The 16,173-nt window shown below is 41.5% G+C and overlaps 2 protein-coding genes across 2 annotated transcripts in view; both read left to right on the forward strand.

The window, feature by feature from the left end:
- Positions 1-15,575, forward strand: part of LOC118340996 (nesprin-1-like) — a 32,778-nt gene extending 17,203 nt beyond the window's left edge. Inside the window, exons 14-41 of the mRNA XM_035679162.1 lie at positions 85-181; positions 2,617-2,822; positions 3,301-3,465; positions 3,625-3,777; positions 4,424-4,567; positions 4,657-4,833; positions 5,358-5,516; positions 5,764-5,928; positions 6,204-6,338; positions 6,603-6,764; positions 6,874-7,082; positions 7,185-7,293; positions 7,408-7,572; positions 7,665-7,832; positions 8,104-8,268; positions 8,845-8,985; positions 9,083-9,243; positions 9,659-9,815; positions 10,595-10,822; positions 10,926-11,024; positions 11,284-11,471; positions 12,638-12,728; positions 12,906-13,072; positions 13,192-13,345; positions 13,479-14,134; positions 14,664-14,843; positions 15,006-15,163; positions 15,571-15,575. Coding sequence (XP_035535055.1) covers positions 85-181; positions 2,617-2,822; positions 3,301-3,465; positions 3,625-3,777; positions 4,424-4,567; positions 4,657-4,833; positions 5,358-5,516; positions 5,764-5,928; positions 6,204-6,338; positions 6,603-6,764; positions 6,874-7,082; positions 7,185-7,293; positions 7,408-7,572; positions 7,665-7,832; positions 8,104-8,268; positions 8,845-8,985; positions 9,083-9,243; positions 9,659-9,815; positions 10,595-10,822; positions 10,926-11,024; positions 11,284-11,471; positions 12,638-12,728; positions 12,906-13,072; positions 13,192-13,345; positions 13,479-14,134; positions 14,664-14,843; positions 15,006-15,163; positions 15,571-15,575 — 4,764 coding nt within the window. The remainder of the gene's footprint in view (positions 1-84; positions 182-2,616; positions 2,823-3,300; positions 3,466-3,624; positions 3,778-4,423; positions 4,568-4,656; positions 4,834-5,357; positions 5,517-5,763; positions 5,929-6,203; positions 6,339-6,602; positions 6,765-6,873; positions 7,083-7,184; positions 7,294-7,407; positions 7,573-7,664; positions 7,833-8,103; positions 8,269-8,844; positions 8,986-9,082; positions 9,244-9,658; positions 9,816-10,594; positions 10,823-10,925; positions 11,025-11,283; positions 11,472-12,637; positions 12,729-12,905; positions 13,073-13,191; positions 13,346-13,478; positions 14,135-14,663; positions 14,844-15,005; positions 15,164-15,570) is intronic.
- Positions 15,576-15,611: 36 nt separating this feature from the next.
- LOC118340856 (nesprin-1-like) overlaps positions 15,612-16,173 on the forward strand; it is a gene marked incomplete in the record, with an annotated part of 73,189 nt that continues 72,627 nt past the window's right edge. The window contains 1 exon segment of the mRNA XM_035679008.1: positions 15,612-15,729. Within this exon segment, the coding sequence (XP_035534901.1) occupies positions 15,613-15,729 (117 nt within the window).

The raw sequence follows: 16,173 nt of genomic DNA on the forward strand, positions 1-16,173 counted from the left end.
TAGTATATGGCTACTAGTTTTATTTCTGTATATCCATTATGATGTGACTGTCCTCATTTTTCTCTTTGATTCTGTCTTCATCAGTCATTTGTGGAGAAGCAACATTTCTTTGAAAAGTACGAGGCATTGTTCCAGTCCCTGAAACAGTCTGCGGAGGCCTACGTCAATGCCGACAGCTCAGGTGAGATGTCAAAATGGGCACAGTGAATGTATGATTTGATATGTAAAAATAACCATAATTAAAGGACCAGTTTGTAGGACTCGGTGGCATCTAGCGGTGAAGTTGCTGATTGCAACCATTTACTATTTACTGTATAAACATGGCTGTTCAACATGGTGGCATCCTTGGAGGAGGACCTGCTCCCTCTGTACATAAAAACAGTTCATTTTAGTTCACTTCAATCTTTATTGTCCCTTCAGGGAAAAAAATGATTTACAGTAGAAGGCCAAGGGGACATGGGACATTATCATGCTCATGCTGAGGTAACGAAATGCAATGATGCAGATTTTCAAGCGATTATACACTAATGAAAACATACTTATGCATATATTCTGTTTCTGCCATTCTGGGGACCTTTTAAAGGTTAATTATTTAATATACAGAATAAACCTTCTTTGATCAGGTGCATGCAGTTTTTATATGTACATATGTTTTTGATTAACAGCTAAATGTCTCAATTCAGACTTTACTGACAACCATTAAATAATGGCATTTAGAAGTGGCTGATGGTGATAAATGGTCCAAGTAATTTTATATTATATAGCTATATTGTGACGTGGTTATTTTTCTGGTGAATAAATTGAATAAACGAGCTTGAAGGTTCACTCTTGATGCAGCAGAAAGGAACAACCGAATACCCTTTTATTCATTTTATTCATAAATTAACCTGACAGAAATGTCTGTTTTTGGCTGTTCCAGTAAATTAAATATTTGACAAATTAAGTACTTAATGCCAAAATCACATAAAAATCCATATTGCAATAAAGCATTCCTGCTCAGTCATCATTGCCAATGCCCACAATGGTCTAATAAAGCCAAAGAAATTAAAGGGATACATATCTTGGTATAAATGGTTTGACACAATCTCTATTCATACATTTTTATCATCCCACATATCGCTCAAACCTAATTGTATTATAATCCTTTAGATGTTGCCTTTATCTCAAATTGAGTGACACTAAACATATATTATTTTTTATTATAATATTTATTATAACTTTATTCATCCCTCCATAACCAAAGAGGTTTCTCTTGCAGCATCTCAGTGTGCCCCTGTCTGATTTTAGAGCTCGGTAGAAGGGGAGAGTCTGCAGGCTACTGCTAAATGAGGTTCCTCCATTCCCAGCTCTCAGTGGGGAATACGACCCCATTTGCTAGTTAGGGGCTGCTCCACTTCTGCAGGTCTCTGGGCGCAAACTGAGCTAGCTTGTTGGTTTCATTAAGTTTCAGGGTTGTGCTGCTTTAGGGTATGCAGAGCAGAGAACTGAGGTGTGGCAAGAAATCAGGACATTTGAAGCTTGATTGGTCGACCCCACAAAATGAAGTGCCCCCCCATCTCCATCGTACCCGCATGAGTCTCGCTGGTAGTTAGCACCCTCGGCTCCGATTGGCTGGATGAGAGATCATTTGGATCTTTTTTAAGCCCCAGTTTGAGGTTATAGCAAATTGAAGAAGGAGAGGAGGATAAGGGGGATTGACATGTCATTATCTATTATATATATATATATATATATAGTAAGGCACAGTACTATCTGATGAATGTGTATTTGAAACTGGATATGTGTGATTGGTGGAGTTATTTATCAGCCCCGAACTGGCTGACAATAGTTTGTGGTTCAGGACTGATGAGACCAGACCAGCTTTTACAAATAAAATGGAGCACTCAGGGACATCTATTGCATCTCCCTGTAGTGAGAGTTTTTGAGGTCAGAGATTTGTCTGCAATGGCATGTGGCTCCATCAGCCTGTGTGTGCTCTTTGTCTGGTGCTTCTATGAATATGTGTACCATATGTCCTATGGATGGAAGCGAGGCTATGTAACGTTTGCTAAATAGTGGCCACAATTATATAACAGTATATGTAAATGCTAAAATGTAGTCTAAGAATGACACGAGTAGACAATCCACAAGTCCTCAATCTGACTCAATAATAACATTAACATTAGCTAATATTAGCCACCACGAGCCATTTGTCATACCAGACCAATTAATGCTGTATTGAATTGAGCATTAGTGTGTTTTATTGCTCATAGATTCAACGCTTGATTTGATAAACAAAGATTTTGTTGTTTCACGACCACCATAGTTTCACCTTCACTCTTGGAAGCCTGAACTGTATTCACATGATTACAATGGGCAACTTCACCGCTAGATGCCACTAAATCCTCCACACTGGTCTTTTAAAACCACAGACAAAATCTAAATATCAGCAAGCAATTCAGGCAATTGTTTTAATATTAAAGATTAGTATGTTTATGACGTCTCCCGTTTACACTGTTCTAGTTTGACTAGTACTGTTAGCAGCAACCACAGCAATAGTAATAATGTTCTGGTAGTAGAAGTATCACTGTTGCTGTAATTGTTGTTGTTGTTAAAGTTGATGTATCTCCCCTGCAGTGGATGAAGGTGAGATGGGAGTGCGAAGGTTCATGCGGGAGGTGGTGACCCAGTGGAGGAGTCTGTCAATGGAAGTACGCAGTGTGAGGAGCATGCTGGAGGAGGTGATGTCCAACTGGGAGAGATACAGCTCCACTGTGGCCTCCTTACAGGCCTGGCTGGAGGATGCAGAGGAAGCCCTGAGGCAGCCGGAAAACATAAAACGGGTATGAGGTTATTATTTTGGGGAATCCCACCATATACTCAAAGCTTTTTTCTTTTTTTTTTTTTGCACAGATTAAGTATCCCCTCATACTTGTATTTATTTGACGGACTCAGAGCAGGAGCAATCAAATCTACGTCAGACCAATTTCAAGCATTTGGTCTTCTAAGTGGAATCCTATTAGCAGTCTCCACTCAAGTATCAAATGATCTCCTTGACTTACAACAAGCCACTAAGGATATTCCAGTTGTCGCATTGCCATGGTTACCTCAGATTCACATCCCCACCAAGGATTAGACACCTAATTACCCCAGTTTTTTATTGTCCTCTCTTTGTTTCTTTCTTTGAATACATTTCTTTGTTTCTTTTTGGAGTAGCTGCCTTTGTTTCTGACACTCATTCTTTGTGTTGTTCTTTGTTTCTCTTAATTTCCTCGTGTCTGTGTTTCTTTCTGTCTTTTAATGAGTCTGTCTTTCTTCCAGGAGTTTTTCAGAAATCTCAGCCACTGGATGGATCAGCATGCAGCCATGAACGACGCAGGGAATTTTCTCATTGAAACGTGTGATGAGACGGTGTCGCTTGATCTGAAGCAGCAACTGCTTCTTTTGAATGGAAGATGGAGAGACCTCTTCCTCAAAGTCAAACAAGTAACAAACAAAAATACAACTAAAAATACTGTATGTCAGAGAGGAGCATTAGGATCTTTTTATTTTAAATGTGTGGTACCACTTGACCCAGTCCTGAGGAAGGTACATCTCTCTATAAAATCAATTCTAAAGTTTGTATTATCTTTCCTTTTGCTGCAGTATGCCCATACAGATGAGCTGGAGAAGTGGAGAAAAGACCATCTAAAGGCTGTATCGACCCTTACAGAGCTGCTGGACACGGCAGAGGCCAAGCTCAAAGCTCCTGTCCAGGTGTCTTTCCTCAGTGTTAGAGCCTTTCTGCAGGATGTGGAGGTGAGAAAAGCTCCAGATTAGAACAGTCAGACTGCAGCAACCCTGTCAACGGCTCTGTGGGTGTGTCTCAAATCAGTAGGTAGGGAATCACAAACAGGATTTAAGGCACCAGTTAGATCACAGATGAATTTACATTTGGACTGTAATGAGAGAGGGGCCCTGCGAACCATTTCCGAGGTGCATATTAGCACATTTTGACATTTACGATGATTTTCGTATTGGGACACATTAGAAAACAGACAACTCCTCCGGCAGAAACATACTATGGAAAAATAATTCATTATATTGTTTTATTTCCTTTTTAAGTGAGTTTGTGTTCTAAAACTGATTAAAAACTTGGTGTTTTGAAGTCAGAGCTGCAGACAGACAGTTTTTAAGAAGCAATTTAAAAAGAGCTGGTGTGCCTGTATAGCTCACGTGGTAGAGCTGGCCCCATGTACCAAAGCTGAGTCCTTGCTGTGTGGCCCAGGGTTCAAATCTGACCTGTCTGTGGCCTTTTTCTGTGTGTCATCCCCTCTCTCTCCCCTGTTTCCTGTTACTCTTCAGCTGTCACTACCAATTAAAGGCAATAAAAGCCCCCAAAAATATATAAAAAAAACCCAAAAGAATGTCTAAGATGACCCTTTGCCTTCATGTCTCATCTTAGAATACCAAGCAAAAGGTTGTTGCCATGGAGACACAATACAAGTTGGCTGCCCGCAGTGCTCAGTTCCTCGCCAAGGATGCACCACAGGATGAGGCTGCCAGGGTCATGACAACTATTGCAACAGCCAAAAGTCAGCTGAGTAAGGTAGGTATCATTAACGTCTGAAACAGCGTCTTTCTTTCTTTAAGACACTTCCGTGTCACTTTTTAATGGCTTGTATTAACCGTCTCCAGGTGAGAGAGCGGTGTCCCTCCCTTGTGAGGGAATGTCATGTCCTCCTGCCACTGTTGGAGGAGATGGAGAAACACATCACTGCGTTTTACCAAGCCCTGGAGCGGGCCAGTCGCATCACTTCTGCTGCCAGAGACCCAGACACACAGACCCAAACCCAGCAAAAACAAAAGTGGCAGGTTAGATATGATGACAATTAATGGACTCAACTTAAATGGTTACCAGTTACAGCTATGACTTCTTGGGTCAGGAATGTTCTTATTTTAGTTGTTTTGGTTGTCATTCTGCATACAATCAGTTTTAAGGTGCAGTTGACACGCAGTATATCATGGATATTTTTTATTATCCAGTTTGTTGTTTAGATATTAAGCTGGGGATTTTTTATGTATGATCACTCATGTGACTTGTGATAGAAATGTGTGAGCTATCCTACAAATTATGGAAAAATCTACAAAAACTAAGACTTAGTTAATATAAGTGTATATGTAATGTGTGCATTTTATATATATATTTACTCTCTTGTGTGTATATTGTCTCATTCCTAGGTCATTGAAACTGTAGTCATTTTCATCTCCACAACCTATTTTTACTATAACCTTTTTATCTGATGGGAGCAGAATTGCTGAGATATAATAAGAGTGTTTACATTTCTGAACGCATCATTGTCATCACACTTATGTATTTGTTTCCACAATTTCCTCAGGATTTGTTAAATCAGCAGCAAAGCTGTAAACGTTGTCTGTCAGTGATTGAGAGGAATCACCACACCCTGCAGAGGGCGCTGTCCACCAGTAAGGTGCTCCGAAACTTTGACCTTTCCCTGCTGCAAAAAAGAGTGGCTGAAATACAAGGCTCAGCACAGGTTAGTGTTTAACATACATGTAGACGTATGTTTACTAGAATGCCACACAGACACTGCATTACCCACAATACTGGTTATATTAATGAGATTACAAGAACACCCATCAAAACACCCAGGAGGCAACAGTGCAGATTGTGCAGATCGTGTCTCACCATTCATTTGCTTGATGTAAGACAAATAATGTAATTAAACTATATTACCAAGGAGACTAATTGCAATCACCGCTACTTGCTGTCCGTCCTCTCAGGCTTTGCTGAAGGAGGTCGGGGAATGGAGAAGGCAGGAAGAGGCCAACAACTGCCTGAGGAGGAGGTTTGAGGAATCAAGACAAGAGCTGGAGAGAGTGCTGAAAAAAGCTCAAGGCTGCTTGAGAGAGACTGGAGACGCTGAGGAATTACTGAAGAAACACAGTGTAAGATAAACCCTATAATGTTCTGCTGTAAATGGAGGACATACATGAAGGGTACAGCTGATCAATGTCTATTAATGTGTATTGAGCTAATTCTTGTATTGGCCTCAAAGACAAACAGCAAAACAGAACTCAAAATACATTCATTTTACTACTTTTCTCTGCCAAGGCTCTACATTATGTGTAAATAGACAATGGCTTTATTTTTATCCACCTCAATGTCAGCATTTACTGTAAAATACTTGCTGATTTCATTGTTTCTATTTTTTTCTGCACAGGACTTTTTTGGCCAACTGGACCAGCGACTGCTGAGCGTGTTCTTGAAGGCATGTGATGAGCTGACTGACATCCTCCCACAGGAGGAGCAACAGGGGCTGCAAGAAACTGTCCGCAGGCTGCACAAACACTGGAAGGTCAGGGGTCAACATGCTTTAACACTCTCACTAATTACTGTACATCTCTGGAGGCGCATTGCCGATACTTCATTAACTTAACCAAGAAGACCTTTGGCTTTGATAGAGTTCCCTCCAGTCTGTTTCCAATTAACCTGTACTAGTTTGGTTTAACTGCAGTTAAAGTTCAGGAAAGGAACAATATGAGACTGAAACTCATATAATTTTATTGCATATATTATCTACAATGTCTCCCATGCTCTGTCTTCTCTGTGTTTTCCACAGGACATCCAGGGCGAGGTACCCTCTCACCTGCTCCGTTTAAAGGTGGAGGCTGAGCGAAGTCGAGTGGCTGTGATCGTACAAGACTGCAGCACAGAGTTGGAAAGGGAAATGCAAGCCCTGTCTGGCACCTGCACCAGTGAGCGAGTGATCAAAGAGCACAGAGTGAGCCTGGTAGAAACTTGAAACAGATTAAAACAAGAGTGAGAGTAAAAGATACAATCACTTAATGTCATCTTCACCAGTTCAACATTTCCTTTTCTCTTATCTTCAGACTTATTTCAGGGAACGTAAACCTCTGACTTTGTGTGAGAAGAGGATTAGGAACATGGAGGATCTGTGTCATAAGTTGCCTGACAACGACACGGCTTATCAAACGCTAGACTCCACCAGAAGGGTTGTAGATGAGGTTGCAGAGCAAATCAAGAACACCTACCTCAAGCTGGAGCAGCATCCTGATAAATGGAAAGAGTGGAACGAGAGGTAAAGATGAACAAAAACTCAGTCCTCACACTATCTCCAACATCTTAATGGCTGACTTTTTCTTCACTGAAGGGGGTTCAAAGTAATTACTTTTTGTTCTAGGTTCTGTGAGCTTTCTGATTGGCTCTCGTCTCAGAGGAGGCAGGTGAGGCTCTTGAGAGACACAGCAAGAAACTCCAGCCATCAGGAGCAAGTTGATGCTGCTGTTCAGGTGAGTTAACACGTCATATTTGCTGCTGTAATTGCAGAGATTAAGTCATGATTCAATACTGCTCAACCTCAGTAAACCTGCATTCACTTTTTTTGCGCATGCACCATTTTTAAGGCACTGCAGGAAGCAATAGATGCCCGAGAGGAGAACCTGCTGTGGCTCAAGAGCCGTCTTGCTGGGCTGTCTGAGGTTAGCTCTGAACTGGAGGTCCAGAGGCAGAGAACAGCTCTGGCCAAACTCTCAACTGACCTGCGGGCACTGTTTTCTTCACTCTGTCAGGTATTTCAAAATATTCCAAATGCTAAAAATGTGTCTATCTTCTGTGTTTTCTGTTTTCTGTTAATCTGATCCTTTGTCTCCCTCATTCTAAGTGGGGTGAGGAGGGCTCTGCTATGTTCCAGTACGAGGAGCTGGGGGAGGAGGTGCGTGGTGCATTGGAGGAGGTTCTGAGAGCGCGAAGGGAGGCTGAGGAGCAGACCAGCAGGATCCTGGAAGCTGAGGGCCTGGATGAGGCCAAACAACTTTACCTTATCCACCAGGTGTGTATAGTGCAGGAGCAGTGAGTGGAGGGTGGTGAAGTCAACTGTTATGCAGATATTTGTTTTACAGAAGTTTCTTTTAAAAGGTGTAAATCAGATGTCTGATCTAACATTATGGAATTAAATATAATATTCATAGTTATGTTTTCATTAGTGTATAATCTTATGTTATTTTAAAATGAGACGTTTTTATCTACAGACGCCGCAGGTCGCATCCGCTTCAAGTAAACTATGTTGACATGTTCTGTTCCTGTCTGTGTTTGTTATATAGCAACACCTGAAGCGCCTGCATGCTAACAGGAGAGACGCAGAGCTTCTGGTGTCCCACTGTCGCCAGTTGCAGAAAGGGGAGGGGCTCAGTCAATCTTTGCGGGAGCTTGAAGGTGCTTTCAGAGAGGTCGACCGTAAATCAGGGGCAAAGGGACACAACCTGCAGGTAGAATGAGCACATGTCAGTGTGCTAATGTTTGCATGTGTGAGTTTTTACACACGCCCCTGCGGTGATCATTGATTGGTCCATGTTGAAGCTTAACCAGAAATTGATTGTTTTTGGCGTGTTCATTTTATTTGTGTCTGTTGTCTTGGGATTTGCTTATACACTTCGATCACTTCCATCGAATTGATCAGAAAATCAATCAATCAGTCACACTCCATGAAACTGTGTGAGATGCCTGGAGGGCAAGAAGAAACCACCATAAAATATCTTAAATCAGCACTCCCAAAACATCAAGGACGTCCCTCTAAATCACAGGACCATATTACACTAATGCTTAATCATTACATAGAGAGATTGATGGTAGCAGATGCAGACAAAGAAGGTGCATTTTGTTGGTAGATGACACTCACACTCACAGCTGTATGACTGAATGACTGACACTCTGCAGGAAAAGTTGTTGGGATAATCTAGAGTTAAATTCAGTTAAATTAAGGCCAGAGATTATTTTGTATGTAGTATTTTCTGTATGAAACTTTACTCAAGGACACTATTCTGTTGTTTCTTCATCATCTCAAGGCGACGCTGAGCTCCTGGCAGAATTTTGAAGCAGAAAGAGAAACAGTTTGGAGGTTTATCAGTAACACCAACAATGAGCTGCACAAAGAACTTATTTTCAACAGCCTGGACAGCCTGAAAACTGAACTGGAGCATGTCAAGGTATGTTCAGTGTGTGTGTTTGTGTGTGCGTACATGCATATAGTCTACGTTCTGTATTTGCTAATACAATATATTGGCTTTTTTTTCCTGCCTGTAGGAGCTCTTCACAAAGGTTGAGGAGTGTTCTGTGCGAGCAGATCTCCTCCTGGAAAAGGCAGCAGATGTTCAGCTCGGTCCGAAGAATCAAACTCTTCTTCTGCAGCAGGCCCAGTCCACCAGAGAAGCAGTCACACAACTTCAAGACCACCTCAACAAGACGTATGTCCCATCCTCACCCTCCCTTTTAATTATAATGAAGTATACTGTAGCGTCAAGACTTCAAGATGAGAAAAACTCAAGTTAAAAGACAGCTTTCACTGAGAAATGGTTTACTTAAACTCACAATGGTCATTTATTATGGATTCTGAACAGGGCTTTTACTTTAACAGCAAAATTGCAGATCTGTCCTAATAATTATATACAATTTGACAGCCAAAATCGTACTTCTACCTCTTAGACAAAATTCTTGAACAAAAAGTGAAGCGCATCATTCAAGTAAGATTATACTTTACCGACATGTCTGCTGCTTCAGACGTGTCAGTGTGTGCTTGTTTACTTTCATTCCTACAGTACACCTAAATATGCTTTCAGTGTATTTTACAAAATGTGTCTTGTCTAACCTTGTGTCTCCCAGCGTTGTCCAGCTGGAGATGATGTGTATGTGGTGGGAACGCTTCAGCAGTGAATCAGAGGTCTTCTCTCTTTGGATCAATGAGAAAGAGAAGGAGCTGGAGGCCGTCAACTACACCTCCTCCTTAGATCCTCTGGACAAACACATCAGCACAGTGGAGGTATGTCTTGTTTCTTGTTTTTTTTTATGCCATGGTGTTTTTTTAATAATTGCAGGTTAGTCATCCATAACATTGACTCCACACTGTATAGCTATTTTTTTTCCTTCAATAATCCTCTGATATTCACAAATAAATATGCATCATCCACACATTTTTTTGTAGCTCCAAGTGAAACGAGTCAAAATTGCTGTTTGGCGCTGTAATGTACAGTATCTGTGTGTTCTGAGGGTTATTAAGATTACGATGAAATAAGATGACATTTTAATCTAACCCCAAGGGGAAATTGGGTCAGAGCTGTGGTCTAGGATATAGAAAATAAATTGATCATATTGAAGAAAATATAATCTTGGCTTGCCAGACCTCAGCTCTGTCAATCTCATTGAGGTTTGGGAAAGAAAATGTCAAAAAAAATTTGGGATAACAGGACTTGAGAAATCCTGCGGCAGGTATTTGATAAGTTGTGAGTTTGAACGCACTTGCCTCCAGAAGCAGCACAGTCAGTTTTTTTTTTCATCCAGCTTTTGTGCTTGTATTTCTATAGACCTCCATGAACCTGATGAGACACAACCTGTACACTCTTGGCAGATAAAGGGATTTATTAAAGATAAAAACATAACATTGTCTGTCATCAGGCCAATGAAGAGGCTAGAGAGAATTAGCGATGTGTTATCAAGTATTTTTTTCCTAGTATTTTTTATTGCTTATTATATTTTCCACAACTTGTGCCTCTTATATGTTTTCCTGACTATCATTTCTCTGCTACTGCTGCATCCCTGCAGGCTGTGGGGGAAGGTTTAGAGGAGAGAAGGGCAGCTCTGGCCCACATGGAGGCAGACTGTGAGGCCCTGTCAAGGTTTGTGACCCCTGGAGAGGCTGGACACATTCGGGCACGGCTTACGCAGATGAGACGCTACTGGGAAGAGTTGAAGGGGAGAGTAGAGCAGCTGGGAGGACAGCTCAACCAGTGCGCCTCGTACAGGCAGAGATACAACGATAACCTTGAACAGGTACACAGCAACACGTAATGGAATCGTTTGATGCAGAAATTGCAATTAAGACTTTGCAGTGGCAGTGCGTGTTCATTTTTGAATAAACTTTTGTCTTTATTAGGTCAAGAAAACAATGAGTGACCTTCAAGAGAAGCTGGATAGTCTAGTCACAAACTGTACATCATCAAATGAGACCTACAAAAGCCTCCAGGATCATATGGTAAGATGTTATATCACTATAGCTGTATAGTTTGATATTTTGAGGTTGACTTTACTAAATCCCTTTTCAGATTGCAGTTTTGCTTTTCTTTTTTCAGACCTAAACATTAAAATTAACATTCTTTTTCTCATTGTTTCTGGTTAGGTAGTAATCTCCAGTGTGAACCTGTATTCTGTAATTTAGCACAGTCTTAGTTATCAAGTTGACTTTGTTTAAACCACAAGTTTTTCTGATGACGCACACCTTTCGTTTCCTCCAGGAGGTCTGCCAGGCTGTGGAGCAACTGAACCCCAGGCTGCTGGCTTTGTGTTCAGCCATGAAAAGACTTGGAGAGGGAAGCCAGCTGGAGGAAGAGGTGGCTAACCTCAAAAAGCAACAGGGAGAGCTTATGGGAAAAGCCACAGAAAAGCAGTCGACATTAGAGAGTCTTCTAGCGCTGTGGCAAAGGTAAAGTAAACCACAGTAAAAAAGATAATCCTACACCAGTATATTTGTCTGAAAAAGAACACCAGCCGTCTGCTGAATATTTTACCATAATGAATACCCAGGCATGAGCCATTCTTTCCAGCTTTTAAGACAATAACATATAGATAGAGACACTGTAGGCAGAATCACAAAGAAAAGATGCATTGCCAGCTGCTGTGATGCCTTGCTGGGCTGCCAGTATCACTCTGTACCTTGTGTGTGTGTATGTGTGTGTGTGTTCCTCCAACACCTACTGTAAAAGAGGTGTGTTTGAATATTTCAGGTGTTTGTCACATTGAACAAACACAGGAAATATGAAAATGGTATACAGTAAGAAACATTTTTGAGCACAAACTGTGGTTCATTTGCTGTTTTCTCTTTTTCCATTCTTTTTCGACTGTTTTCCTGTTAACTTTGGTATCTTATTCTGATTGTATAAACATCGCTATATCCCCTTTTATTGTACTTGTGCTCTTTGTGCCGAATCCTCTTCTCTGTGCCAATTTCCCTTTTTATTCCCTGAACCGTTCCCTCATCTTAGTGTGATGTAGAGGAGCGAGATCTTGTCTTTGACTCAATCTGTCCGTCCCCCAGTCAGCCATTGCCTTTCTATTCTAATAACATGCTTTTATCATCACTTGCTTTGATCACACAATAGATTTTTACTGGAGCAATTATTTCTTATTCTTTGTATTATTCAAGAGGAAAAAAATAATGATCCACTCAGATAGTAGCTATTTAAAGGGCTAAAGCTTTGGGGCTTGTTTTTTTTTAGTATTTATCCAGCCAGTAACTCAATTATATTTCACCTGCTAAAGTTCAGCTCGGTTTATGTGTGCCCTGTGTGGTTGTGTGTTGCCTCTGTTGTCAACCTCATCTCCTCCCCTGCAGGTGTATGTATGAGGGATTACTTAGAGCACTGGGTGCTCTGGCGAGATATGGCTGCCCCCATTATGACCCTGTCACTGATACTAAGGCTTGGTCAGATAATAAATAGCACACAGACAGTATCACTGTGTCTTTGTGCCATTGTGTGTTCGTGCTTTCACATCATTGGATCAATATGTATTCTTTTCCTTTTAAGAATAGCCCTGTAAATTGTAATTCATTTGAATACATTGTTCTTAGTGTCAGCTTTGTATCCACAGATTTGAAAAGGAGAGTTCGTCCATGAAAAGCTGGCTGGACAGGTGTGAGTCTGTTTGCTGTCCAGACACCGACCTGCTGTCTGCAGACAAAGTAAAGCTTAGAAATGAACTACTAAATGTACAGGTAAACCATTTCACAAACCATCCATTTGCATTTAGATTTTTTTTGTTTCATGTACGTATATTATTTGTCAGTTTTATTTTTACCTTACCTATTATACAATGTTTTTTCTGCTAATGATTTTTTAATATTTATTCACCCATACAGGAAATGCAGAGGGAGACACCGTCTTATGAGGCTCTCCTCCAGGGTCTTGTGAATCTCGGGCTGTGTCTGTACCCCACAGCGACTGAAGCTCGTATCCAAGAGCTCAGTGATGATCTCACACAAACACAGGACAGATGCATTTCTTTGAAGAACAGCATATCACACAGGCAATTTACTTTTTAGACATTATTATACAGATGATTTAAAATTGTTAACCTCTGAAGTAATGGATTCAAGCATTTTTATTAGCTTTTTTACACCTTTCATCATTCTTCATCACACTTAGACTTGAGCTGCTGGAGCCTCAGTTGGAGCAGTTGGAGCAGTTCGATCAGGCACTGCTGACTCTGACCCAAAGGAGTGAAAAATTCCTGTCTGGTTTGAGAAGTTCTTCCCAGGTTGATATTGCTGATCTTGAGGCTGCAATTACTAAGCTGAAGGTGCGAAATCAATAATTTCAGCAATTATGTCCTTTTATAGGCTCTGTTTATTGGAGCAATTACAGCAAGCAAGTTTATATTGATTGCTGTTGGAGCCCATACAAATTTGTCTAATCAAACCATCTTGTTGTAGGAGCACGAGGTGCAACTACAGGCACATACATCACTAAGAGAGACACTCCAGCAAAAGGAGTCCTCCCTGCTTCGCTGTTCCACCCCGGAGGCCCAACAGCAGCTCCAGGGCTGGAGTGAGGACTGCCTACAACCCCTCAGTGAATCCCAGCGTCTCCTGCTCCTCCGTAAAGAGTGCCTGACTGAGTTAAAGACTTTTCTTGAGAAGCATGAAGCGGCGGCGATGGCTGTGCGACACCTTCATGAGGCCGTGGAAGGCAGGGGGAGCTGGGACCGCTCCAAAGCTGAAGAGCTGCATCGTGGGATAGGGGAAGTGTCTAAAGATGTGGCCAGGCTTGAGGCTGAGGCAGTCGGGTTAGATGGGCAGCTAAGCAAAGCGCACCTTCACCTGTGTGGGGCAGAGTGGAGGGGCTCCAAAGATGTGAGCCACCCTCAGGGAAGAACATCTTGCAGGGGACAGGCAGTGGCTCTTACAATGGCTTTGGAGGAGGTTCAAAGGGGTGTAGGATGGAGGCAGAGTGAAGCAGACGCTTTAGGGGCATTATGGAGCTCCTTCAGGGAGAGGAGGGAGGAGGTGATGAAGAATTTGAAAAAACTGGAGGATGAGGCGAGGCAAGAGGGGGCCAGAGAGAGCTCTGTACAGGCCTTTCAAAACAGGTATGTATATGGTAACCACAAAACTTTAAGCCGATATATATTTTAACATATATTTTGATACTTGATATAAGCATACTTGGTGTCAGCTGAACTGTATGAACTCAATAATATATCGTTATCAGTCCTCCACCTTTTTCCCCCTGTGTTAAGGCTCCCAGAAACATATATGTGTTTTTAGGCAAAATAAATATTTGGTTTTGTTCTTAGATGATTAATTTAATAAGAAACAAGCACTCCTGTTAAATGGCAACTCCATCATTTGAATTAAAAGCCAGATTTTACTGAATTAAGATCATTGTTATTGTTATTGACAATATTGCGGAAACACGTTCTCTGGGAATATATTTAATATGTTATATACTTTGTCACTTTCAAATGCACCCTGTGAGCTTTTACTTACAGTACATGAATAAAGCCAAACTATGGATGGAGAAATCCATTTCAATTTTACATCCTGAAAATTTTGATATATTGTGTTGGAATCAGAGTGGTAATCCCCATTGTTTTCTTCTGCATCTATTTCTCCCAGGCTGCGTTTCTTCGTCCAGCTGGAGGATGAGCTCCAGTCCCTGCAGCACTCCCAACGGTGGTTAGAGGAGAAGGGAAGCCAGCTGGCCCAGAGAGACAGTGAGCTGGCTGGGGAGGCTCTCCGGGAGGTAGCACTGGTGAAGACAGCCTGGGAGAACGTCAGGACTCTGAGCACCAATGGGTAAGGAGGGGAGATGACAGCAAGGGATTTTGATTTATTAATCTCATTTAGATTTTTTAAACAGCAGTCACAGAGCCTGTTGTATTTTTATCATTCAATACCCACTGCCAGGTGATATGCCAAGTAACAGCTTTAACCTTTTTCCTCTCTTTTCTCTCACAGTCAGGAACAAAGTGGAGTTGTGGTAGATCTTCTGCGCCAGTTCCACCACCTGAAGTTGATCCTCACCACTGTTGTAGAGAATGCTGAGGCTGTTGCTCACAATCTGCCCGACCACAACCATAATGCTCAGGAGGCCAAAAGGACTTTCACACGAGTCAGTACCTTTTTGTTTTTCTCAGAAAAAGCTATTGATTGTGGAATGTTTCTGCTTATTCTTTTCAAATGAGGCATATGGTAAACAGAATTTATTATTCATACTTCACACACGTGTCGTAATCCACTGAGCTATATTATCAGGACAGAACATCCACTGTCCAAATGATAGTATATAACTTCCCTGATGAAATCATGTGCATTTTTTCATTCATTTACTATACTGTGTAATTCTACTGTTATTGATTTACAAGTATCAGACTGTAATGTGCATGTTTTTTCCTGCATATCAGTCAGTGAACTAAAACAGAAATGCATTTCAACAAACCCCCTCTTCCCTTAAAGGTTTGTACAGTATCTCTCCCTCTAGTGGCGCTCTGTTGTCATTCCTTCTGCACTCTTCTCTCTCCAGCATGAGACGGTCCAATCCGAGCTGAGAGAAAAGCAGGAGGACATGGACCAGCTCATCAGCACAGTCGAGGACCTGCAGAGAGAGCTTGAGAAGGTTCCCAACTCTGATGTGTGCTCCATCCAGAGAGACATGGAGACGTTAAGAGACCAGTGGCTGGAGGTGGGTGGTACTCGATAACGCACGCTGTACCATGCACTTGTTTTATGGTACAGAGGCCCTGAAATCAGTTTGGCTGTTTATTATTTAGACAAATGCATTCACATCCTGAAGCTACGTGGTCAGATGTGCTGACGTTTGGGACATTAATGAATTGTCCTCATCCTGACATGTGGTACTCTATGAATTTTCCAAAAAAGTGTCTATTTTACCTGCGTCTGGAGCTGAAATATGATAACGACGCTGTATGATGGGATTTGTGGTGTTGTTTACTGTCAAAAATCAATTACGTTGTCCACAGTACAGCTCTGCCAAACACTACCTGTTCCTCTTTTAATGATATTTATTTCTGTCTGCTTTTCCCTTTTTTCCATTTTCTCTTCTTGTGGGATTTAGTTGGCTGCTCAGCTGTCACAAATGAGACAGAAATATAAACAAGTCTAGACA

The sequence above is a fragment of the Morone saxatilis genome, unplaced genomic scaffold (assembly GCF_004916995.1).
Source record: "Morone saxatilis isolate NCDOM2014 unplaced genomic scaffold, NCSU_SB_2.0 Contig7, whole genome shotgun sequence".
Classification (NCBI taxonomy): Eukaryota; Metazoa; Chordata; class Actinopteri; family Moronidae; genus Morone; species Morone saxatilis.